Source organism: Pinus tabuliformis, chromosome J (genome assembly GCF_031772625.1).
Source record: "Pinus tabuliformis cultivar Carrire ecotype Pingquan chromosome J, CPIR1, whole genome shotgun sequence".
NCBI lineage: Eukaryota > Viridiplantae > Streptophyta > Pinopsida > Pinales > Pinaceae > Pinus > Pinus tabuliformis.
This window is the reverse complement of record NC_142295.1, coordinates 653,857,538-653,883,908: the sequence shown is the minus strand read 5'-3', so window position 1 is coordinate 653,883,908 and position 26,371 is coordinate 653,857,538. Positions and strand designations below refer to the sequence as shown.

The following is a 26,371-nucleotide window of genomic DNA, read 5'->3' as shown; positions in this document are numbered from 1 at the left end:
CCCACAGAAGAGCAGGTTGCAGATATACTCACGAAAGCTCTAGGGAGAGCTAAGTTTGTCTATTTTAGAGAACAAATGGGTATGATGGAAAACTCGTTTCAATAGCAGGGATAGGCTACTTTGGATGCTTTTTAGTTGCAGATGTTGCAGTTGCAGCATCAACAGACAAGAGGGAGTTGCAATGCAGATGGAGTGTTGGTAGCAGTATGGCAGTGTTAGCGGCAGTACAGATGGAGTATATATCAAAGTTGCACAGTGGTTGGTGGGCAGCAACAGCCAGATATCAGTAGCATGACAGGAGATGATACAGAGACAGAGTGTTGCTACAGGGTGTGCAGTAGCACTAGAACACATTCCTTGCTAAGAAGGAGTGTTAGTTTTTGTAGCATCGAATGTGTTCTAGCCTTGAAATTTTGTGGAGAGGCTCGAATACATGAGATCTCCAAAACCCATAATTCGTTTCTGGAAATTCCACATAGAAATGACTTAATTAGATTATTAACCAGTTTTTAAATATTTCCTAAGTCTAAACTTAGGGAATATGGTTAATTAATCAGTATTAATTAAGTCAATGCGAGAATCATCTAGAAACTCACACGGATCGATCCAAAGATAATCCTAGCCATTGATTAAGTTTTAATCTTGGTCGTTGGTGCTCCAACAATGGATTATAAGAGGAAGTCTATGTGGTGATGGAGAACACACCAATGCAGATACTCAGTTGCCCAGGCAGTTCGATTTTCTCAGTAGTAGCAGCTCAGCAGAGAAGATAGAGCCAGAGGATGAGTAGCAAGTGGAAGAGGAGGGAAACAACATTCCGAGAGGAAGGTTTCCAGTCCCCGGAAGAGGCAAAGGAAGGAAGGTCAAAATTATCATAGGGCCAACGTAAGCTCTGCGCAGAGGGTGATGCAGGAGGCTAAGCGCAGAGGCTAGGGAGGTAATTTCGGTGGCAAAAATTAGTTGCGAAGTGAGAAAATTCTCACAGTAATTTTGCCAGGTTGAAGAGAAGGGCAGCAACATTTCGGGAAGAAGATTTTCAGTCCCTGGAAGAGGCAAAGGAAAGAAGGTCGAAATTTGCAGAGAGCCAACATAAGCTCTGCGCAGAGGGTGACGCAGGGAGCTCAGCGGGGAGGCAATTTTGGAGGTAGAAAATAGTTGTTGGGTGAGAGAAAATTCTCACAATATTTTTGCGAGTATTTTCCTCAGATTAAATTGTCAGTTGGACATCTAAATTATTGTACTCGGAATTGTTGCTAAAGAATAATAATAAAACCCTCATATGTTGCACCGATTTTCCCACATTGGGTTTTTCCGAGGACAATTGTCCAAAAATAATTGTGTCAAAATTCTTGTGTGTGCTAGAATTTCTAAATTTTCAGGATTTTATTTTCCACGGTATTTTTATGGTAAAAATTGCGGTTGTGATTTTATTCATTGTTTGTCGTAGCAAATAAACTATATAATTAAATTTTTCAAATAGAAGAATAATTTCCAGTTGCTGCAAAAGACAAAAAATTCACATGGTCTCAGAGCGTAGTTGATCAGCCAGAGAGCTCAGAGGAGAAGACAAAAGGAATTTTGTTGCTCATTGTGGGCAGCAGGCTGAAATTCCCAAGGGCATCGCAATTATTTTGCGAGGAGGTCGAATTACTTACGGAAGTTCGATTTTTTTTCTAAGTGCTGGGCAGAAAAATCTGATTCTTCCAGATCGAGTGATTCCAGAGGCAGAGGGAGCAGCTCAGTACCTTCGTTGGGCAGATCTCTAGCTAGACGTAGAGGGTTTTGCAACAATTTGCTAGAGCAGAGCCAGCGTCAGGGTGGAAAAGAGGAATAGCACACTATAAATTCTTCGGCATAACCATGGACAGAAGTAACATTCAGGAGACTTCATATTTGTCTTCCAAATTGGAGGACGAATTTGCTTGCTTAGCAGGATCAGCTTCACAGGGAGTCTAGTATATAGACAATGGAGCATCAGCTCACATGACAGGGGTTAGAAAATATTTCTCTAGCTACAAAGAGGAGCAGATGGACTTCCAAATTACTATGGGAAACGAAACAAAATGTACTCTAGTAGGGAGAGGTGCCCCAGATTTTCAGAGGGAGTCAAGAGAAAGCACCAGCGATACAGATGTATTGCATGTGTCAGGATTGAGTATGAACCTGATTTCAGTATCCCAGTTACAGGATAAGGGGTATGATATTCACTTCATAAGAAAGAAAGTGTATGTCAAACACCCAAGCTGGAAAAAGGTAAGACAGATTGGAGTTCAAAGTAACAGATTGTACCAGTTACAAATTGATTCTCCAATGGCACTAATAGGCAGTGATAGTAGCAGTGGGAAGGAGCTGAATGAGTTATGGCATAGGAGAATGGGACATCTACACCATGGAGCACTCAAGATGCTCAGAGAAACGGTAACAGGGGTTCCTGAACTTGGCACGAAACATGATGATGTGTGCAGAGGATGTGTACTTGGGAAGTATGCTAAGGCAGCATTTACAAGAAGTGACAGCAGAGTTGATGGTGTGTTAGGACTCATACATTCAAATATTTGTGGCCCGATGTCCACTAGAGCTCTTAGTGGTGCCGAATATTTCGTCACCTTTATTGATGACCATTCTAGGAAAACTTGGATCTACTTCTTGAAGACCAAAGATGAGGTCTTCGATCATTTCAAAGAGTTTAAAGCTCTCATGGAGAATGCGACAGGGAAGAAGATCAAGGTGCTTCGCTCAGATAATGGTGGAGAATATATTGATAAAGACTTCACATATTTTTGTGCGAAGGAAGGCATCAAGAGAGAATGGACAGCTCCATATAATCCATAGCAGAATGGTGTAGCGGAGCAGAAAAATAGAACCATTGTTAGAGCTCCAAAGGCTATGTTGTATGACCAAGATCTACCCAGATTTCTGTGGGCAGAAGCATGTAACACACCAGTATATATTCAAAACAAGACTCCTCATTGAGCATTGGGGAAGAAAACGCCAGAAGGTGTCTTCACAGGGAAAAAGCCAGAAGTTAGCCACTTCAAAAAATTTGGCAGCGTTGATTATTGCCACGTGCCAGATGATAAACGTACCAAACTGGATCAGACTGCAAAGAAGGGGTTCTTCGTCGGGTATAGTGAAACCTGAAAGGCATACAGAATCTACATTCCAAGCAATAGCAAGATTGTAGTAAGGCGAAACATGAAGTTCATGGAGGATTGAGCTTTCAAGAGATCTCGTGAGATGCCTGCAGGTGATCAGAATCAGTCAGCATAAGCTCCTTTGGTCCAACCAATGAGACAGGCAGGAGGACAGTCACAAGGATCAAGTACTGTGACGCGTACCAGTATTTCCTGGGTGCAAGAAATCTGAGGAGTTCTCAGCAGATGGAGCAGCAGAGACAAGATGAGGAGGAGTTGGTTGAACCTCCCACGACTAGTGGTCGAGCCAACAGAGAGGTTTGTCAAACATTGAGAGATGCAGAAGAGTTTATTGGAACTCCTAGGACGAGCAAAAGACAGCGCAAACAGTCTGACAGGTATCAAGCATTGGTGGCTCAAGTCGCAGAACCTTCCAGCTTTCAGGAAGTCGCACGAATCAGGTGTGGGTAGATGCCATGGTAGAAGAGTATAGCTCTATCATGACAAATGATGTTTGGGAGCTAGTGCCAAGGCCGCAAGATAGATCAGTTGTAGGTTTTAGATGGATCTATAAGATCAAATATGCAGTAGACCGCAATGCAGAAAAGTACAAGGCTAGGTTTGTGGCAAAGGGATATGCACAAAAAGAAGGGCTAGATTATGAGGAGACCTTCGCCCCATTTTCCAGATACACTTCTATCCGATCAATTATATCTCTAGCAACTCAGATGGGATGGCAGATTCACCAAATGGGCGTCAAGACAGTCTTCTTGAAAGGGGTGATAGAGGAAAAAGTGTACATAGAATAGCCAGAGGGCTTTGAGACTCGTGAGAGGCACACTCATGTGTGCAGATTGAAGAAAGCTTTATACGAACTCAAGGAGGCTCCTAGGACATGGTATGGTAGGATTGACAGCTACTTGTAGCAGATGGGATTCGTCAAGAGTGACGTAGATCCCAACCTTTACTATTTGATGGTAGAGGGTGAGCCACTCATTCTAGTTTTGTATGTGGATGATCTCTTTTTGACAAGATCATTAGGGCTCATAGAGGATTGCAAGAGGAACTTGGCAGCAGAATTTGACATGAAGGATTTGGGGTTGATGCACTATTTCCTAGGATTGGAAGTGTGGCAGAAGGATGGGGAGATCTTCCTTGGGCAAGGAAGATACGCTACAGATATTTTGAAGAGGTTCAGAATGCAGGATTGCAGACCCATGTCTACGCCCATGATCACCAACTAGAAGAAGATAGATGCATAAGATGACAAGGATGTCAACCCCACCTTGTATAGACAGTGTACTGGGTCTCTCATGCATTTGGTCAACACTAGGCCAGAAGTCAATACCCTAAGTCAGTTCATGCTAGAGACGAAGAGGGTACATTAGGCAGTAGCAAGGCATATTTTGAGGTTTGTTCACAGCACAATTGAGTATGGGTTGAGATACACTCAAGGGGGTGACGTCAATCTTTGTGCGTACACAAAGGCAGATTGGGCAGGCAGTTCAATGGACAGGAAAAAATACCTCCGGGTAATGCTTCAGTGTTGGATCAGGGATGGTTTCTTGGTGTAGCAGGAAGCAGAAGTCAATAGAATTGAGCTCTGCAGAAGCAGAGTATATGGCAGCCAGCATAGCTACGTGCAAAGCTATATGGCTTCGAAAGTTGCTAGTAAGCTTGTTTAGGTAGAGGATGGGGGCGACCAGTGTCTATTGTAATAATCAGAGTTGCATAAAGCTCTTTGAGAATCTAGTGTTTCATGACAGGTCAAATAAAATTGATATTCGGTGTCACTTCATCAGAGATTGTGTACAACGTGGAGTAGTCCAGCTACACTACATTCCCACAGAAGAGCAGGTTGTAGATATACTCAAGAAAGCTCTAGGGAGAGCTAAGCTCATCTATTTTAGAAAACAGATAGGTATGGTGGAGAACCTATTTCAGTAGCAGGGACAGGATACTTTGGATGTTTTTCAGTTGCAGTTACAACAACAGCAAATGAGAGGGAGTTGCAGTGCAGTTGCAGTGTTGGAAGCAGTATGGCAATGTCAACAGCAGCACAGATGCAGCATATATCAAAGTTGCGCACTGATTGGTGGGCAGCAGCAGCCAAATATCAACAGTGTGACAGGAGATGATACAGAGCCGTTGCTGCTATAGGGTGTGCAATAGCACTAGAACACATTCCTCGCTAAGAGGGAGTGTTAGTTTTTGTAGCATCAAATGTGTTCTAGCCTTGACATTTTGTGGAGAGACTAGAATACATGAGATCTCCAAAATCCAGAAGTCATTTCTGGAAACTCCGCCTAGAAACGAATTAATTAGATTATTAACCAGTTTTTAAATATTTCCTAAGTCTAAACTTAGGGATATGGCTAATTAATCAGTATTAATTAAGTCAAGGTGAGAATCATCTAGAAACTCACACGGATCGATCCAGAGATGATCCTAGCCATTGATTAAGTTTTAATCTTGATCGTTGGTGCTCCAACAGTGGATTATAAGAGGAAGTCGATGTGGTGATGGAGAACACACCAGTGCAGATACTCAATTGCCCAGGCAGTTCGATTTTCTCAGTAGCAACAGCTCAGCAGAGAAGAAAGGGCCAGAGAGTAAGTAGCAAATGGAAGAGGAGGGCAGTAGCATTCTGAGAGGAATATTTCCAGTACCAGTTTTTAAATATTTCCTAAGTCTAAACTTAGGGATATGGCTAATTAATCAGTATTAATTAATTCAAGGTGAGAATCATCTAGAAACTCACACGGATCAATCCAGAGATGATCCTAGCCATTGATTAAGTTTTAATCTTGATCGTTGGTGCTCCAACAGTGGATTATAAGAGGAAGTCGATGTGGTGATGGAGAACACACCAGTGCAGATACTCAATTGCCCAGGTAGTTCGATTCTCTCAGTAGCAACAGCTCAGCAGAGAAGAAAGGGCCAGAGAGTAAGTAGCAAATGGAAGAGGAGGGCAGTAGCATTCCGAGAGGAAGATTTCCAGTCCCCGGAAGAGGCAAAGGAAGGAAGGCGGAAATTTGCAAAGGGCCAACGTAAGCTCAACGCAGAGGGTGATGCAAAGGGTGATGCAGGGAGCTCAGCGCAGAGGTTGATGCAGGGAGCTCAGCGCAGAGGTTGATGCAGGGAGCTCAGCGCAGAGGGTAGGGAGGCAATTTCGGAGGCCGAAAATAGTTATGGGGTGAGAGAAAATTCTCACAATATTTTTGCTAATATTTTCCTCATATTAGATTGCCAGTTGGGCATCTAAATTGTTGTACTTAGAATTGCTGCTGAAGAATAATAATAAAACCCTCATTTGCTACACTGGTTTTCCCACATTGGGTTTTTCTAGGGACAATTGTCCAAAAATAATTGTGTCAAAATTCTTGTGTGTGCGCTAGAATTTCTCAGTTTTCAATATTTTATTTTCTGCGGTATTTTTATGGTGAAAATCGCAGTGATTTTATTCGTTGTTTGTCGTAACAAATAAACTGCATAATTAAATTTTTCAGTGAGAAGAATAATTTCCAATTGCTACAAAAGATAAAAATTTCACAAAAATTGACGATATTTTCAGCCAATAAAATCAGCATTTGGAAAAAATTACAATGTGGCGATGTTCGTGATTTTTTCGTGATGTTTGCAACATTGGGTTCTTCTAAATATATCCATATTGCTAAAGAGAAAAGAGAAATAAGTTACAACCCTTTGTTTGAAGGGTAGTTTTATGGAATACAGCAAGACATCTAAGGCTTACAAAATCTACATCCCATCCCAGCGAAAGATAGCTGTAAGCTGAGATGTCAAGTTTGACAAGTATGCAGGTTCCTCTAAGTCTCAAGAGCCTCTAGCAGAGATTGAAGAGATGGAGAAGCTTTCTACCCCAAAACTTGATCACATATTCTATATAAATCAGAGTCAGATCAATTAGATTCCAATGCAGATACAAAAGACAGTTTGCCTTTTAAATCAATCAAAAGGCCTGAATGGTGTACCCAAATAGTAAAAGGGGCCCAACAGCAAGTAGGAGAGCCTAAGACTTCTTTTCTGAGTGAGTCATACTCCTCAGAAGTTTCCTAATTATGTTACATTGATGTCTTCCATTATTGATACAAAGCCTTTCCATTATGTGGAAGCAGCAAGCGAGAAGGTATGGTAGGATGCCATGGTAGAGGACTACAACTCCATCCTTAAGAATGATATTTGAGAGATAGCACCATGACTAGCAAGTCAGTGATTGATTTCAAGTGGCTACAAGGTAAAACCATAAAACATGCATTTGATGGCAACATTCAGAAGTATAGGGTGAGGTTCGTAGCAAGAGTGTCCTCCCAGAAAGAGGGAGTAGACTATGAGGAGACCTTTAGTCCAACTGCCATGTATACATAATACTTCCATTAGAAACATTATGTCTATAGCATTAGTATTTGATTGGCCTTTATATCAGATAGATGTTAATAAGGCAACTTTTCTTTATTGAAATAAGTGTGTGGAATGACCTGTTGTAGAGTTTTAAACCCAACGTTTCAGACTTCTAAGTGAGTCCATCATCAGGGGAATGCCATAGGTCATTCCACACACTTATTTCAATAAACTCCACCTGTATGGACTCATTATATAAAAACTTTTCTTCATGTTCTGATTGAGAAAAATGTATACAATGCATTAATCAACCTAGAGGTTATAACATGCATAGGCAGGTACCCATGTGTGCAGGTTGAAGAAGGCCCTTTGTGGGCTGAAGTTGGCACCACATGCTTCGTACTACTACTCACAGACTGATTAGTAATTCCAGAGTTTGGGCTTCACTAAGACTGCTGCAGATCCTAAGTTCTAACTTCCACTATCCATTCGATAATCTTATCTACTTATCTTAGTGTTGTATCTAGATGACCTGGTCCAGACAGGTAGTTCAGAAAAACTCAGCAGTAAGAAGAAACTAACAAGTGAATTTGACATGAAGGACATTGGCCTTATGCACTATTCTTGGGTTTGCAAGTTTGGAAGAGCCCAAGAGAGGAGTTCCTCAAACAAAGTAAGCATGAAGTTGAGATTTTGAAGAGGTGTCAGATAATGCATTGTAAACCCTTGGCTACTCTTATCATACCAAATCTGAAGTTGTCAGCAGGATTCAAATTTAGATTTGGTTGATCTATTAGTGTACAGACAACTGATAGGTTTCCTCGTGTATCTGGTAAATTCAAAACCTGATATTTGTTTTGTAAAGGTAAATTCACTAGGTTGCCATAAGGGAACAATTCATCATGTTCTCAGATATGTACGAATTGACGACTTGATGCTGCATTGTTTTGCGGATTTATATTAGGCTGGAGATACAGGTGGCAAGAAAAGTACTTCAGGGTTATGTTTCAGTTTGGGTTCAGGTATGATATCCTAGTTCTGCAGGAAGTGGCGGCAATGCAACTTAGTTCAGAAGAGGCAGAATATATGGCAGCCAGTTATGTTAATTTGTGAGGCCATCTCGCTTCGCAAGTTGATAGCAGAACTGACCAATCAGATGTTGGAGCCTAGAGTGATTCACTGTGATGATTAGAGTTGCTTCAAGCTCTCTAAGAATACAGCATTTCATGATCGTTCTAAGCATACTGATGTCAAGTACACATATTATCAGGGTGCAGTGATCAGAGAGTATGTTTGAGTCACCGAGGAAGAAACTTGGATTGGTGGAGAACACTTTCCTCACAAAGAGGAAGTGTTAGTTTTACCTGGTTGCTCAGCCACTGTTACCCTCACAGCAGCTTGGCACTCTTCCACAGATCCATTGTGGCTTGGTTTCTCTGAAGCAGAGAGGTCTGTGTGTGAGGATGCAGCAAACTTCAGTAAGAATCCTTGCAATACAAGCATGTGCATGCAAGCATGCACGCATCATCCTTATTTAGAAGTGATGTTCCAAGTTTGTAAAGCACTAGCTTTTATTATTTTAGACTAGCTGTTAGTTCTAGTTCAAGTTTGCTGTTGTTTGATTTTTAGACTAGGCACCTTGAATGAGAAGGTTCAATTTAGCAAGGGCACAGATCTTAAGTAGGTTAGTGTATGCTGAGTTGACTTATCTCCCTGAGGATGCTTTAGTCTAAGAAATCAATCAGATTTAACTAGGGCACATATCTCAAGCAGGCTAGTGCATGATGAGTTAACTCTCCCTGAGGATGCTTTGCTTTAAGAAATCATTCATGCAGGAGTGGATGTGTTAATCTAGGCAGCTTTCCACATACAGGATGAGCACACTTCTCTAAGAAACAAGGGGTAGGTTTTGGGCTCCCTACTTGATATGTATACATGCATTGTATTTCTCATTTTCAATATCTAAAAACAGAGATGTCAAAGACAGTTTGCAGAAGTAATTTTCTGTGTAAATTTTTGTTTCTAAATTAATAGACACAGATGAGTTGTTGCAATTTCTTATTAATTGCTGTTAGTATTTTTCAGTTTGTGTATGTGTTTTCAGATCTATAAGCAGAAGCAGTTTTGAGAGTTCTTTAAAGTTTTCAGGCTTCTAGGACTAATTATTGCAAGTCTCCCATGTACTGAAATTTTGACAAGGAGAAAATGGAGGTGAAGAGCTTCTAAGTAAGAATCTCTCTACCACAGAGAACTGATATAAAACAGAATGACAGGCTTGCAAAGAAGAAGAGAAGGGGAGGAAAGAAGAAAGAAAATGAGGAAAAGGGGAGAAGAAAAATAGACAAGATCACCCCAAAAATGAGAAAAACTGATTTTGAGGTAACTTTTGCACACAAGCTCAGATTGCCCTGAATTTCAGGTGAAGAACCGTAAGAAAAATTCCCTAACAAAAAGTATTTTCAATGCTTTTGTAGATCCAGTTCAAAAATGGTGATAAATATGGAACTCACATTTGACATGTGATCGCAAAATTTTCCACTAACCCATAAAAGCCAGAAATTTAACAGGAGTTGAGCATGGAATAGAGTAACACACAGAGTTAGTTGTGAAAAATTCTTAAGAGAACTCGAGAAATTGGCTTCCTTGACAGAGCATAAAATGGTATTTTGGGGCACAATACCCCAAATATAAAACAATGGATCTAGAAAAATTGACCTTACAAAGTCAAAATCTCCACAACAATCCAGATAAACTTGTCTTTTAAAAAATTTATAATCATTATCAATTGGGAGATTGAAAATTCTATATATATTTTGCACTTGAAGGTGAACATAACTCAAAAGTGAAAAATCACTCTTTTGCGAGGAAAACAGAAATTGACAAGAGCAGTATATAATCAGGACCAAATTTGTCAAAGTAGTCAGAATTTAAAATATTATCATTCTTTGTTGGATCTTGTCTAATTTTCTTCCACAGGTGGAAAATGCTGGTCGCATGCCCATTTTGCACTGACAAAGTGTTGGAAACAAGTAAGTTGCCAAATTTTGCGAGGCAAAGCATATAAGCATGATATCCATTTTGAGCAAACTAATAGCAATTCGAAATTTGTTGCAGTGGAGAAGGATCTGTGCATTCAGACCACTGACATGCATTTCTGGTGTTTCATAAAAATTCAATAGAACAAAGGCTTTCAGCTTGATTTTTGAACTTGAGTTGTTCATAACTTCATGTGGATGACTGAAAATGCCTTAAACTTCTAGGGAGAAAACGATGAGGAAGAAATGAATTTAAAAAGACATTGAAACGGAATCTAATGGCCATAGTAAGTGGAAAATATCTGAGGAATTAACAAAAACCATGAGAAGCCTAAGAGATCAAATCCACAGTTAGAGAGCAGATAATGAAGTCGATGAAAACCTGGGAGATGCATTACATAATCAATACTATGATGATCAAGAATCTGAGAGAATACAGAAAACAATTGGTGCAGAGGCAAAATTCGACCCAGCTCGATAGAAACAGTAGTAGTTTCATAAGCCACTCTCAACAAAGATCTCAGGGATCGAGGAGATCATCTCCTGATGATACATATCATTTGGCTCCATCAGAATCTTTGATTAGTGAATCATAAATCAAAGTAACCTTTGAAAAGTCCTCAATCCTCTGAAAGCAATTACAGAAGAAAGAGGCACCATTGAGATAATTTGCCAAGGCAAAGCCACCTACTTTTGATGGTCAGATTGAAACTGGCCAAGAAGCTGAAGCTTGGACATTGGGGATGCTAAAGTATTTTTAGCTCCATGATTATTCAGGAAAAATAAATCTGATAATTTCCATTTGCAATCTGAGTAGCAAAGCATCCTTGTGGTGGGAACAGCACAGACAAGAGAAAATAAACAATGACAAAAAAGCAGTTTGGAAGCAGTGAAATGAGTATGAGCAGGGAACAATGTCTGTGGATGAGTACAAGGAAAAGTTCACGGAATTTTTTATGTCAAGTATCTCAGGGACGAGAAACTAAAAATTAATCATTTCCTTAATGGGATTCATTCCTCATACAAGAATCAAATTCAGATTGTCGAACAACAGGCATTGGAAGAGACGCGGCAGAAGGAAAACACTGTGGAGACCAAACAAAAAACAAAGCATAATTTCCATAGGAGATAGAATGACAAAAGAAAGCAAGGCAAGATACAAAATTCCTTCCAGCCAGGTCAACATGCTCAGAGCTGAACACCAACAACAAAAGCTACTGTTGATAGAATTCAAGAAGCTACTGTGAATAATGTGGTGCATGTGCCCAGGATTTACACTGGATTGAAGGAACATCAGGTAGATGATTGGGGTTCCAAGCAAAACTGAAAATCAATCTATTTCAGTTTTTACTAATCCTGGAGCTAGTCATGGGTGCATTACTCCTAATCTAGTTGAGAATTGTTGTTTTAAGTGGAATAAGCATAGCAAGTCATAGTTGGTTCAGTGAGCCACTAGAGCTAGGAAGAATAAGAAAATGGTAGAGAGATGTCCAATTACTTTTAATGCAATGCATACTCATGTACAATTGCAAGACATGAGATCTGTTCCCTAAAGTTTGGATGTGACAGGTTCAACTCTTTTGATCCCCTCGAGGTTAGGCTCCAAAATCTGTTTACCATCCATGGATCATGGGTAACTACTGAGAGGATTTTCCATGAGATATTTTCCTTGGAAAAAAGAATTGAATAACCTACCTCTTCAAATTTATGATGCGCTCATTCAAATGGAGTGGTTGGAGCTGTATCTGCTAAATTTTACAGCTACAACAAAATAATTTACTGCATTGAGAATGAGGGGAATACAAGAACAATGCATGATATTTCAAAACCAATATCTGTAAGGGAAATTACATCCTTATTGGTTGAGAAATATATAGAAAGAACTGTCATTTGTTTATAGCTCATGCAATGCAGCCACCTAACAACCATGATCCAAAGCTTGAAGACTTCCCAGTCCTGCAAGAGTTCAATGATGTATTTCCAAATGAAATAGCTAGACTCCTAACAATGACATAGACTTTTCAATAGACTTTGCTCCTGGAGCTCCAACTTTATCTAAAACTCTCTATTGTTGGATGCATTGATGATAGACAATCAAACAAATCTGTTATCAAGAACAAATACCCCTTGGCATGAATTGATAAATTGCTCAAACAAATGAGAGGAGCAAAAGTCTTCTTAAAGATTAACGTAAGGTCAGGATATCATCAATTCCAGATAGATTATGAACATATTTATAAGACAGCTTTCAGGACACAAAATGGCCATTATGAGTTTGCAATGGTGCCATTTGGGTTGATGAATCCACCAACCACCGTCATGTACCTAAAGAACAAAGCCTTTTGCAAATACCTGGATAAGATTGTACTTGTACTCCTTGATCATATTTTAATATATTCCAAATCTATGGGAACAAGAAGAACACTTGCAATATAAGTGTTAGACGAACACCAACTTTATAAAAAAGTTAAGCGTGTATTATTTATATCAAAAGCAAGTTCAGTATTTGGGTCAACACTATTTCAGGGAAGGAAATAATGATGGATTCAGATATGATTGAAACCAATGTCACATTTATTGTTCCAGTGAAGATATCACCAAGGGTTCGGAATTAGAAATATTGGGAAAAATGTTGAAAAAGATCAGAAAACTTTAAAAATACAAAATCCCTATTTTTTTCATTTTTCTTTTTAAACATCTAAAGCAACAACATCAAGCCCACACTGTGTAGAACAAATAGTGACAGGATGAACTATTAAGGCACTCCTTGTGTTAGAGTCCCAAGTTCAAAACTCCATGAACACAAATTGAACCATGTTAAGGATTGGTCTGGTCCAAGCCAGGTGCGATTAGCTTAGATGACCCTAGGTCACAACTTCTTAACTACAAACTAGTCTCACAAGTCACAAACAAACTGTAAATAAAAAAATAAAACAACAACATCAAATAAACACATTGGCACATAAATATGAAATTAAACTGCTATGTATTTAAGAATCAAATAAATGAGCTGGAAGCGAAGCGGATGGCGACCCTTTGAGGCGGAATGGAGATGGCCTGAACGGGATGGTGGCTCCGGGTACGGGGTACTGCAGACGCCGGCACCTGGCCTGCAGCTACCCCTGACAAGTTCTTTCTCATTTCCCGTGCCTCCGTTTTCCGCTAAAACCATCATTTCTCTTTCACCGCGTCAATTTACATTTTCACCGTTAAGGGTTTCGTTTTTTGCCGAGGGCACACAAGCCGTTTTTCACCCTACCCATCTCCCGACAGTTAGGCACCTGTGCCTACCCTAGCTCCCCTTTCGGACTATTCTCCCCGAGGTTTTCATTTCTGCCTGGTTCCATTTTCGCTGCTGTCGGTGCCAGTTTTCCGTCGACCAGCTGGTTTCGAGGTGGTTTGCCATTTTTTAGTGCAGCTGTCGCTATGGACGTTGACGAGGTGGATTATTCGAAGGATCCTCTGGAGGAGGGCTCCATCTGGCATTCCACGTTTGCAGCATCTGAAGGTATGTACAACGAAGACCTCTCTGGTAATTTTGTTGAATACCCGCAGTCCTCTGGTCCTGTACACCCCACCTCCGTTTTGCCGGAAGAACCCTCAACCTGGCCGCAGTTTTCAGTGCCGTCCCCGGCTACCCTGCGTTTTCTCTCGGATTGCTTCCACCCTTCCCCGGACATTGCGGGTCCTTCTGTTCCGCCGGGACCTTTGTCGGCACCCCTGCCTGGATCTTCGTCTGAAGCCCCCCTGCCGGCTGTCCCTCCCTCGTCCTCTGCACATTCCATACCCTCGGGCAGATTCTCCACGGTTCCCCTTCTCTCTGAGGTTGTTCCTGTAAATCCCTCAATCCCTAACCCCTCCCCCCCACTCGCTGCTCCGGAAGAGGCGAGGGTTTCTGCAAACCCTAGCCACCCACCTTCCCGCCCCTTGAAGAAACAGAGGTGCTTCAAATCCCGGCGCACTGACATTATACTTCGACTTGAGGAAGACCTTCAGTGGGGGGACACGATGGACTATGCAGACAGAGTTCTGGTCGGTCGTATCAGAGGGAGAAACTATTCGGCGGCTAGACTGAAAGCTTGGGCCACGGAAATATGGGGACAACACTTGGCTGATATCCCTTTTGTCCAGACTTTTGTCCGTGGTTGGTTTGCGTTACGGTTTGCAAGGGCTGACCACACCAGTTGGGTTCTCTCTTCCTTCTGGCACTTTGAGAACGCACCCGTACCCTTAAGCGTTGGACACCACTATTCGATCCGGAGACGGAACAAATTGGGGTCGGCCCGGTTTGGATTAGGCTCCCTGGATTACCCCTTCAGTACTGGTCAGAGGATATTTTTCGGAAAATCGGGAATTCCCTGGGCACTTTCATGGAGTTTGACAAGTCATATCAGACCACAGGAATGATGGCATATGCAAGAATCCTTGTTCACTTAGATACCAGAGGAGGTCTACAGGAATTCATCACTATTCAATGGAGGTCTTTTTCGCGGAAACAACGGCTAGACTACGAAGGTATCCCCTATCGTTGCAGAAGGTGCCATCAGGTGGGACACCTCTACAAGGCTTGCCCCCTCTTAAAGAAGCTAAAGCAGGCTACACAGGAACAGGAACAGGAATTGCCAGCTGAACAGCCCCCTCCCCAAGCAGCGGAGACCTAGCCGACGAAACAAAACAAGACATCAGACACAGTGGAAGCACCGCCGGCTCCAACACTGAAGAAGCGAGGCAAGACTCCATTGCGACCTCCCTCCCCTCCACTGACGCACTCTAGGGCTGCAAAAGGCGACATCTTCTCTTCAGGTATGTCACATTTTTCTAATGTCTCTGCATCTCATCTATCTGCATCTATTTTGTCGCTCTCTTCTCAGTTGCCTCCTCAGGTATTGGTTCCCCCTCCCCCTCTCCACACTGGCCCTTCTCTGGGCTCCTATATGCCCCCCTCTCCCCATCGGACAAGACACCCCATATATCCTGCTCCATCCCATTGCCTCCTCCTATTTACACTGCCTACTCCCTCTCCCCTGGCCCGATCCCTTCCCTCCCGCCTCCCTCCCCCTCGGTTAACTCTACCCCAAGGTATTCTACCCACTCCAAAACTAAGGAGAGAGTGCCGGATGCAGTAGGCCTTGATGTGGATTCTCCCCTGGTTTCGCCCAAACCAGGGAAGGGCAGACCTTCCAATCTCCACAAGGCAATTGACCAAGCTGGGATTGAGGTTGTCCAGGGCAAGCAGAAAACTATAGAAAGGGTTCTTAGAGCAAAGGATACCCTCTCCCCTCCCCCTCCATGAAGCTTGTTTCCTTCAATTGTAGAGGGTTGGCTAGCCTCGAGAAAAAATTAGCCCTGAAGCGACTATTTCTCTCTGAGATGGTCGATATGATCTTTTTACAAGAAACCCTCTGTATGGCAGACACGATCATCCCCCTTCTGAAATCTTGGTTGCCAGACTGGTCTTTCCATGCCCTGGATGCCTCTGGTCGATCAGGGGGGATAGCTAAGGGTTCAAGAACAGAACAATTGACATAAGGAACATATGGGGTGGGGGGGGCTTTATCGGAGCTGATATTTTCTCCAAAGATTTGGAGGTTGAGATTAGAGTCATCAATGTCTACGCCCCTGTCAAAACAGAGAGACCTTCTGGAGAAGGCTTTTCGGTACCTCTCTCTTTCAGGCAAACAATGTGATCCTAGGTGGAGATCTGAACTTCTCTTTGGGTTTCATGGAATCATGGGGCCACATGGCTCAGACAGACCCGCTATCTGAAGTTTTTTTGTAATTGCTAGAGGACCATCACTGGATTGACATCCCTTCGGCTAAACTCCAGCACACCTGGAAAAACAATCGTTCTGGTAGCCAAAGTCTGGCCCGGAGATTAGACCGTTTCCTCATTAAGGAAGCCTTTCATGCCAGACATTCCCGTGCTAGGCAATGGGGGACTCTCGGACCACCGGCCTATTTATCTGGAATTAGATGACAGCTCACACAAGATCTCTGCTCCATTCAAATTCAACTCAACCTAGCTAAGGGATCCCTCCTATATCAGTTTGGTTACTGAGTTCTGGCAAGCCCATCCGATCTCAGGGGAGGTGGATCCTGCAAAAGGGTTTGTCAATAACCTCAAGGAGCTAAAGGGATTATCTAGAGAATGGGTGCACAAGAAGAGGGAACAGGAGGAAATTAACCTAAAACTTGCTGAACAGGCCATTTCAGATATTGAAGAACAATCGAAGGGTACTTTTACCTCCCTGGAGCAAAAAGAGCAATATACCCACCTGATAAAGCAGAGATCCCAAATTCTCAAGGACAGAGAAGAAAGCTGGTGCCTAAGGAGCAGAGCGACCTGGCTCAAGGAAGGAGATGATAATACAAAGTTCTATCACCGCTTTGCAAATGGGCGAAAGGCCATCAACACCATCTGGGAGCTCCAGAACGACCACGGACACAAAGTTAATACCTCCAGAGAGCTGGCTGCTCTAGCCAATTCACATTTCAAAAGCATATACTCGGCCCCTGGAGAGGCCAACATTCTGGAGATAATGCGCATAACAGACTCTTCCCTCGGTTTGTTGAGGTGGATGAGGCAGAGGAACTGTCCAAGGAGGTAACCTTGGGAGAACTAGAAGCCACCATCAAAGGATTTCAAAGAGATAAGAGCCCAGGGCCTGATGGCTAGACTGTTGAATTCTACCTTGCTTTCTTCGACATCCTGGGCCATGATTTGCTCAAGGTGGTGGAGGACTACCGCCTCTCGGGAAGGATGTCTCCAGCTATAAAGTCCACTTTCATTGCACTCATCCCCAAAGCTGACAAGCCCTCCTCTTTCAATGACTTCCGCCCCATCTCTCTGTGTAATTGCCTATACAAAATCATAGCCAAAATCATAGCAAATCGGCTTAATCCCATCCTCTCGGCTCACATTTCCTCTAAGCAATTCGCTTTCCTTCAGCATCGCCAAATCCATGAGGCAGTAGGAACTGCACAGGAACTTCTTCACTCAGTGCACATAAGGAATCTGAAAGGTATGATACTGAAGGTGGATTTATCAAAGGCTTTTGATAGAGCGAATTGGCTCTATATTCGACTGCTTCTCACGCATCTGGGTTTCCCTTATTTATACATCAAATGGATTATGAGTTGTATTACAAATGTCTCATACAGTGTTCTTCTAAATGGTGCTCCTACTCCTTTCTTCTTGGCCGAAAGGGACTTAAGGCAGGGATGCCTGCTCTCCCCCCTACTTTTCCTTCTCATCATGGAAGGCCTAAGCAAATCTATAGGGGCTGAGCATAGAAGGGGCAGAATAGTGGGCATTAAGATTACGGACAATTGCTTTTTAACCCACTTACTGTTTGTGGACGATGTCCTCATCTTCTTGAACGGCAGCATCGGAGACACCACTATCCTACAAAACGTTTTTGATCTCTTCCAGAAGGCAACTGGCATGGCTATCAATATTCTCAAGTCTACTCTGACTGTTGCTAGCTGCTACCTGCTGGAAGTTCAATTTGCTCTTCGCTGTTTCCCTTTTACTTTACACTATTTGGAGGAGGGTCTGAAGTACATAGGATTCTTTTTGAAGGCCCTAGGCTCATCTCTAAGGTGGAAAAGCGACTGAACATCTGGTATAACAGATACCTTTCTCGAGCAGGCAGGTTAATCCTCATCAAAGTTGTTCTGGAAGCGACCCCGGTTTACTGGATGACCTTGGCCTGGATCCCCAGGGGAATTCTTGCAAGGCTTAAAAGCATATGCAGCGGTTTTCTATGGAAGGGCAAAAAGCAAGGTAGACTCTTTGCTTGGGTTAAATGGGACACTATTGATAGACCCAAGAAATGGCGGGGGGGGGATGGGGCATCAAAAAATTGGGCATCTTTGCCAAAGCAATGGTAGCAAAATTGAGATGGCAGCTCATAACATCATGTTGAAGCCCCAAAAATCGGGTCTACAACAAGGGGGATACCCGCCCGGTCCGGACCTTGGTTGGCAGCTCCTTTTCCGTTTGGTATAGCGGGTTCGACTGGGGATATGGGACCAGTTTCCCAATTTAAGTGCGTGTGTGAGAAAGATTGATATTTCTGATCTAACCGCTTCTAAATGGAATACCTCTACTCTAATTCTAATCTAATAATAAGGAAATTATATTCTAATAAGCAGAAATATCTAAATCTACACTAACCCGGGGTGTAATCTTTCCTTTATGCGATCTAAAATGATTTCAAATAACAACTGGTAATAAAGATCATTCAACTGTTATGAGAAAAGAATTCAATAAAGATGAACCACTTCGTATAAAAAGTTAGACGAAACAGTTGTGAAAAACATATCGCATAATAAGCTATTCATACACTAAGCATAAATAAATAGTTATCACCGTACAAAAGTGCCAAATGATAACTCAGGCATTCATACATCAATATATAAATAACTGAACATGAAAATCACTCTAACACAAGGGCAGAAATAGTTAAGAGATAGAAATACCATTTATAACTAGTCCTACTCATGAGCTTCAAGCGATAACGATTTATCTCTTCTTGATCAAATATCCATTAAGGGTACAAAAGTGCAACATCAGTAGCAGATATCAAATGCAAACATCAATAAATCTTGTTCCATTCATTCATCAAAACCTCCTCAGAGGGTACAGAAGTGCATGTTCTGGGATAAGTTTTTGATAAATTTCAGGACCCTTCTCTAAATGCATGAGAAGGGTTTAAATACTACTAACTAAATCTAAAAATAAATTATTATAAAAATGTAGGATGCGGTTTAAATGACCGTCCTCATTTCAGGAAAATAAAACAAAATTAAAACTAAAATTGAATCTAAAACTAAAACTACTTCTGTATTTGGTCCTTGAAATCGCACGCATGTAGTATCTGTTTGAGAAGAGTCGGCTGGCCGACTTCCGATTTTAGCTGAGCTGAGAAAACAAAATCAACAAGAGCTGGCGCCATCTTTTCGGTCGAATTGATGATACACTTAAGAGTCATCCATTGGCTATGTGACTTTACCAAGTATGCCCAGTAATAATCCCAGTTTAACTTGGTTAACCCTTGGATTGTTTCTGCCTTTTCTTTTGCCTTCTACTTCCATTCTGCCTGTATCGTTACTTTCTTGCAATTTTCGGGGCTTGCAGGTGATTGGGCAATTAGCAGCTTTCTTTTTCGAGAAATTTTTCTCAGCGGCGCTAATCGCGCATCAGAAACTGCCTCCGTTTCTTGATCCGGGTTTCCTTGATGCGTTTTTCGCCTTTTGCGCTTTTTCCTTCTAGCGGATATAAAGTTCAACATTTGTAAAAATAATATTTCCATAAGCTCTTGACCCTGAGTTTTAAACTGTCTGTTTCTGATATCAACGTTGTCCAGTATCAACTTGACCATGTTCGTGTATGGGAGAATTTTGGGCCTTGCTGCTATCCGGTGTAGGAATGAGCAAGCTAGCTCTGTGATAGATGCCTCAGAAGAACTGTTTGAGCCCGCGGTAGCAGCAACTTCCATTACTCTTGGATTCTCCTCTTCAAGCAGATTATACATGCCTTCCCACGTAGCAATTCCTGCGTCTCTGTTACAGGCCGTGTCTGTATACAAGGGCGCCATTTCTTTTTCTTCTGAGCTCGGAGCTTTGCTTTTCTTTCCCATTTTATCCTGCGTATTGCTTTGTATTGGCCTCTGTTCTCCATTCCTGCAATTCACAAGTGAAGTGAAAATAATGACAAGGAAGGGTGATGGGAAAGTTTTTTAAATGCTGAAGATACATCAAATATACCACCTTATGTGAGATGATTTTTTGATAAGCACGAACCCATATTCCATTAATAACTGGCAACTACCTTATTTATTAGCATTAAAGCGCATAACCAGGTGTCAGCTTATGGAAAATACTTTTCTTGAATAACGCGCCCGAAAGATTTGCGATGGAGGGATTTTGCGATTTGCTTCACAATACCGCATATCACAACGTCGCAAAATGATAACATCGCAAAATGTAACGTCGCAAAGTTGGTCGCTCGTGATATCACATTATCACATTGTCGCTATATCGCGAGATCGCAATATCGCAATATCGCAAATCGCAGGAACGTTATATATGATAAACTTTGTTAACTTGTTTTCTGCGAAATGCGATTTGCGATCGGCGTCATCGCATATCGGCAAATTAAAGTTTTTCAATGTAAATTGTGCTGTATGCGATGCGATATTTCATTATCGCAATCTCGCAATGTTTAAAATTCAGCTCATAAGGAGGTATCCCGTTATCATTTTGCGATGCGATAGTCCTAAGGAAAGATTTGTGTCTTACCTTATCATAGAACTTAGATTTTTGGATTTTTCGAGGAGGGCTTCCTAAGCTTATGATGGTAATTTTATTCGAAAAAGGAAATTTAAACACAACTTTGATTTTTTAAATTTTTGCTAAGGGTCCCCATTTATTTAGTATTAGGAATAACACTAAATAAGAAGGGGGTTGTTGCTGGCCACAACACATCACAGAGTCTTTGGACAAAGGTTGCCCATGCCAAGTATATCTCCCCATCAAACACTATGGACTGGATCAGGCAGGACCATCGGAACAACGATAATATATCCTCCATTTGGAAGGCGGGGCTAAACTCTCTTCCCCTCATTCGCGAGGGCCTAACATGGAGGATCCATGAGGGGAATGCAGTTCGAATTGGGGTTGACCCCTGGATTGGATGTGGGTACACTCACAGGCTCCCAGCAGAGGTGTCTGGACTTCTGGCGGAACAGGGCTACACACACCTATGTCACATAGCAGACTCTACAAATTCTACTTTTTTTCAGCAGGCCTAGAAGTCGACTCTGGACCTCCACCTTCCGACCCACTGGCATCAGGTCTGGGATGATTTCATTGAAGCCCTTACACAAGCTCACATACGGATAACAGAAGGAGAGGACGAAATTGTGTGGGCTCATGCTAAGAATGGCAGATATTCGCCGAAGGATGGGCACCTGAAGCTCATGGAAGCTCAAAAAACAGAACATTTAGAGCCATGGTGGAAAGCCCTTTGGAAGTTAAAAGCGGCCCCCAGAACGCGAGTACTCATGTGGTCCATCCTCTTCAACAAAGTACCGACCCGTTTAAACCTAATGAAGCGATCCTTCCATGGACCTTTTTGGTGTCACCTGTGCAGAAGCAACGAGGAAAGTACTAAGCACCTATTTCTGGAATGCCCTATCATCTCTGAGCAATGGAACTTCATCCTGGCACAGTACCCCTCCCTTCAGGGGTGGCGCGGGGGGAACATTCGTGAGGCTTGGCTAAGTTGGCTCGGTGGACACAAAGGAAAAGATAGGAATCTGCCCCCTCAGATGTGCTGGGCCTTTTGGACGGCTAGGAACCGAGCCATTTTCGAGCACAAATTCCCTCACTGGCTTTCCATCAAATCCAGAATCATAGCCGATTTTGATTCTATCCCTGAGGATATCTCTTTGTCTCCCCCTAGGGACCTTCAACCGGAACTCATAGATAAATCATCTCCTTGGGCCTATTTTGATGGGTCAGCCCAAGAAGAGGGCTGTGGAGGGGGAGCCATCCTCTACCTGAGGGACTCTCACTGTTTCAAAATCCAAATGAACCTGGGAAGAGGCACAAACAACTTTGCTGAGCTTGCCACTGCAAAACACCTCCTACACTTTGCTCTAGAGAAACACTGCACTCAGCTCCAACTCTTTGGGGATTCCAAACTTGTCTGCAACTGGCTTAATAGAACATCTCATTGCTCTGCTTTCTCATTGAGGCACATTTTGGATGAGGCACATAGATTGATAGCATCCTTTGATAACTTTGTATGTCACCACATCTACAGGGAGCGCAACTCAGGGGTAGACCACCTATCAAAGGAGGCAGCGCGCTGGCAGGAAGAGGACTGGTTGATACAGGAGGAAATTGATGGCACCTTCCATCAGTTTTACCACAGGCCATTCATGGATCGGCACAGGCACTAGGGGATTTAAACACTCTATCTTTACTTTCTTCCTGTTTTTTTCAGTATCTCGCATGCAGTTTAAATTTCTGTATATATGTTGCTACAGAACTCTCATCTAGTTTTTTATTTGACAGACTCTCAGTAAAAACTACATCAGTGTTATTTCATTTTTGAGAATTTCATGATCTCCCTGCGTGGAGAATCCAGTTCACTGTTTTTTTTGCTGTCGTTTATTTTGAAAACTCTGATAAGTAACAGTACTTTTGAGATTTACATGACCTCCCTGCGTGGAGAGTACAGTTTTTTTGTGTTTGCTGTTTCGCCAAACAGTCTGCGGAGGCAACCAGCCTCAATATGCATATGCTATGGCATCTACAGAATGTAATTTCTCTTTACTAATAGAAATTACGAGTTTTTCCAAGGGAAAAAAGAAATTAAACTGCTATATAAAATGTAAAAAATGCCATCAAGTATACATCACATAGTGATACTGAATTCCAGTATCTGTCCCCAAGTCCCAAGACCTGAAAGGCTGATACAAAATCACATAAAAAATAATAAATATGGCTCATGATTCATCATCATGAGCAAAGTTATCAAAACCAATACCATAATTGGAACCAGCTTGTGAACTGATTTGTGTAATGGTCTATTAAAATATACAATACACACATGTACAAACCATTAGACACCAAAATCCAAAGTTTGACCATGTATATGGTATGTAAGTACTAAGGGTGAATATGGCAAAATGGCACCAAATGTGAATCGCAATAAATATCCAAAACACAATACAGACTCTAAGGGCTTAAATAGCCTATAGAGTCCAAAAAACACCATGCTAAAACAAATAATTACAGATCATCAAATTCATTGCCTATATTGGGATCCTCTCATTATTATTAGCAACCTCTGCCCACTCATATAGCCTTTGCCTCTACCTCAATCCTCCAGGGACATTAGTCAAAATCCTCTAATCTTGATAGAATCCAATGGAAATGTTGTAATCTTGCCGATCATGAAATCATGAAACTGTTAAGTCTACTGAATTCTGAATGGGATATGAAATTTTACTTGCTCTGAATAAAGTCCAATAAGGTTGGAACCACTCTCAAACATCCTCAGAGCTCAATCCCCCATCCCTGTTTTTCAAAATGAGGGTAAAATTACCCATGTTTTGTCCCCTTTAAACTAATAAATAGCTACTGTTCTTGTGGACCAGGTATACCAAAGAGCAGGAATTATGCGAAGCTCTGATATGCACACCGCAATGCTTCTGGCCTTTAACACTGAGTACTTAAAAGAGAGATGAGAAATGCCAAGCTTATAACAATATTGACACCATGTACATGCAGCATCTTCTTGCAACAAGTAGTATTATTGAATGAGGAACAAAGATAACAGATCATAGAGCACTATTGCTTTAAAAACAAAGTAATAAAAACCAATAGATCAGTCTGAGAGGAACAAAACCGAAACCGGAAAGGGAAAAAAATTTGAAGAAACCTTCTTAAGATCCCTTTTATCTCTGATCTCCCGTGCAGGTACCTACTTACTATTTCCAGATCCAGCAGTAATTCCCACTCTAATCAAATAACAAGACCAAAATACCTTAATTATGCAGGCAATGTCCAACCATGGTAGTAAAAAAGCAACTGAAATGAAACTCAACATATTGGCATTATCGAAAAAGTTCAACTTTCAGATGAAGCAAGGTCCCAGTCAACGAATCTAACGAAGGAATAACCTTTAACACAGATAGGATGATTTGTAGCAGATGGGCATGATGAAATCGTGTCGTTCAAACAAAAAAAAAATATTAATTTCAGCAGATAGGCATTGTTAAAACGTGTTCATAAATCAAAAAGAACTACTTTCAGCAGCCGAGCAATGTGAGAAAACGGTGATCCAGTGAGGGAAATACAAAAATACCCATCAATGAAGCCTCCAGAAGATGGGTCCGCATGAGAATCTGATCCGTTGGAGTTATGGCACCCATCTTAACGGATCGTCTCTGAATCTTGAGGATACTTGTGATACTAGACGCCAAGATTACAAGCATTGTACCTCCAAGTGTCTTGACCATGGCCGGACCCTTGCCTGTTTTAACCTGATCAAGAATCTTGATGATCAGCTTTCTCAAGGGAGGAATATTTGTCATCAGAAACAGAGCCAATGCTCCCTGTGCAAAGACTAGAGTAAACAATAATTGAATCATGTTGTTTCACCACTGTGAATCTAAATCCCCAAGCGGTACTACCCCTGCTGTGCGAACCTTCTCAGAGGGATCTTTCCAAAACCCAGCAGCCAAATCCCGTTTTAAGGTACTGGAGACTTTAGAGTAGCTTTTCGAACTCTTCAATATGTGTTGTCAAAGCAACCAATGCGCATAAGATAAAAGTTGAGAATTGGTGTGTGTCTGAACTCTTTCTGTCAACTTTTCTGCTACATTCTTGTCTGAACACCTCTGAGATCCTAACGGTTCCTCAAACCCATGCCCACATATTCCAAGAAACCAAAGATAGTTGTGCTCAAGTTTGACTGGTCTGATCGTGCTAGCAATTGTCCAGTGTGTGTGAGAAATCTGCAGTGGAGGACGGAAAAATAATTAAATATGGGAGAAGCAGTAGACAGATCGAATATGATTATAATTCTGGACTTCAACATCATAAAAAGGGTAGAGAGGGTCCATCACTGCAACCACACTTCCAACGCCAATGCCTTAGCGGCCATCCCACCGCGGATACCCCAAAGTACGGAGGTTTTAATTCTTATTGTCTTCAAATTAACTTATTCTGCCTTCACAGTGATGAACAAGGATTATGTCGTCTATGGGTTGAGATGCTTTCTAAACTCTATTCTCCATTCCTTCCTTGGAACTTCGAGTCAATGCTCGCTAAGCACCTTACCGGTATTTGAAGTTGTTACACATAAAAATACAAAATTTAGCGTGTCGGTTAAGTTATTACACATACAAATATAAAATTTAGCGTGTCGGTAACAACGCGTCAGTTTACTTAGCTTAATTGATTGACTTTTTTTCTTAATTAGGTTATTAGGTTATATAATTTGAGATATGATTTTGATTTTTTATTGTTTAAATATGTAAATAAATTTAATATCTAAATAAATAGAAATATTTGAAATTATATATAAAATAAATTTCAATCAAATTTTTTTGTTTGATTTAAATTGACCAAAAATGTTTTTAAAAATAAATATAATATAAAACAATTAATTATAATTTTTATAAATAAATAAAAAAATTTATTAATTAAATATGTATTATAAAAATTATTAATTAAATATATATAGATATATATATAATATTAATATTAATGGAAAATGGAGCATATTAACACTGATGTTTAATACATAGGTGCAAACACTTTTAATCAAAGTTAGTTGTTAGTGTGATTGAAGTGTAATAGTTGCTACATATGGTGGTCTCTTGAGTTGGATATCATAACTTATTTTTAAAAGTCACATTTTATAAATAAATTTAATATTTTCAAAAAAAAATTGGTACACTTAAAGTATGTAAATTACACAAAAATAAACTTATAATTTTAATTAATTTTTATTAAATGTGACACAAAATTAACTAAAAATATATATTTTAAAAATTAAAAGTAGAAAAATAACTATAATTTTCATAAAAATAATTATTAATTAAAATACATATAAAATAAAATATACATATAAACTCTGATGGGTGACATTAGGGGAAACGTGGGAGTAGGTCAAGGGTGTTAATGCCCTAACATGCATCATTAATGGTTAACTTGTATGAGGAGATCGATTCACCTAGCATGCGTCTGGTGAACATTCTAAAGGATGTTGGCTTTATAATTATCATCTGCTCAGTTCAAGTTTTCATTTGTGTGTTT

At 41.1% G+C, this 26,371-nt stretch overlaps 1 protein-coding gene across 1 annotated transcript in view; it reads right to left on the bottom strand.

Annotated features, from left to right (window-relative positions):
• The window catches only part of LOC149228599 (uncharacterized), an 85,754-nt gene extending 60,382 nt beyond the window's left edge, over positions 1-25,372 (bottom strand). Inside the window, exon 1 of the mRNA XM_089378287.1 lies at positions 24,414-25,372. Within this exon, the coding sequence (XP_089234413.1) occupies positions 24,414-24,699 (286 nt within the window). The 5' untranslated portion in view covers positions 24,700-25,372. The remainder of the gene's footprint in view (positions 1-24,413) is intronic.
• Positions 25,373-26,371: the final 999 nt, after the last annotated feature.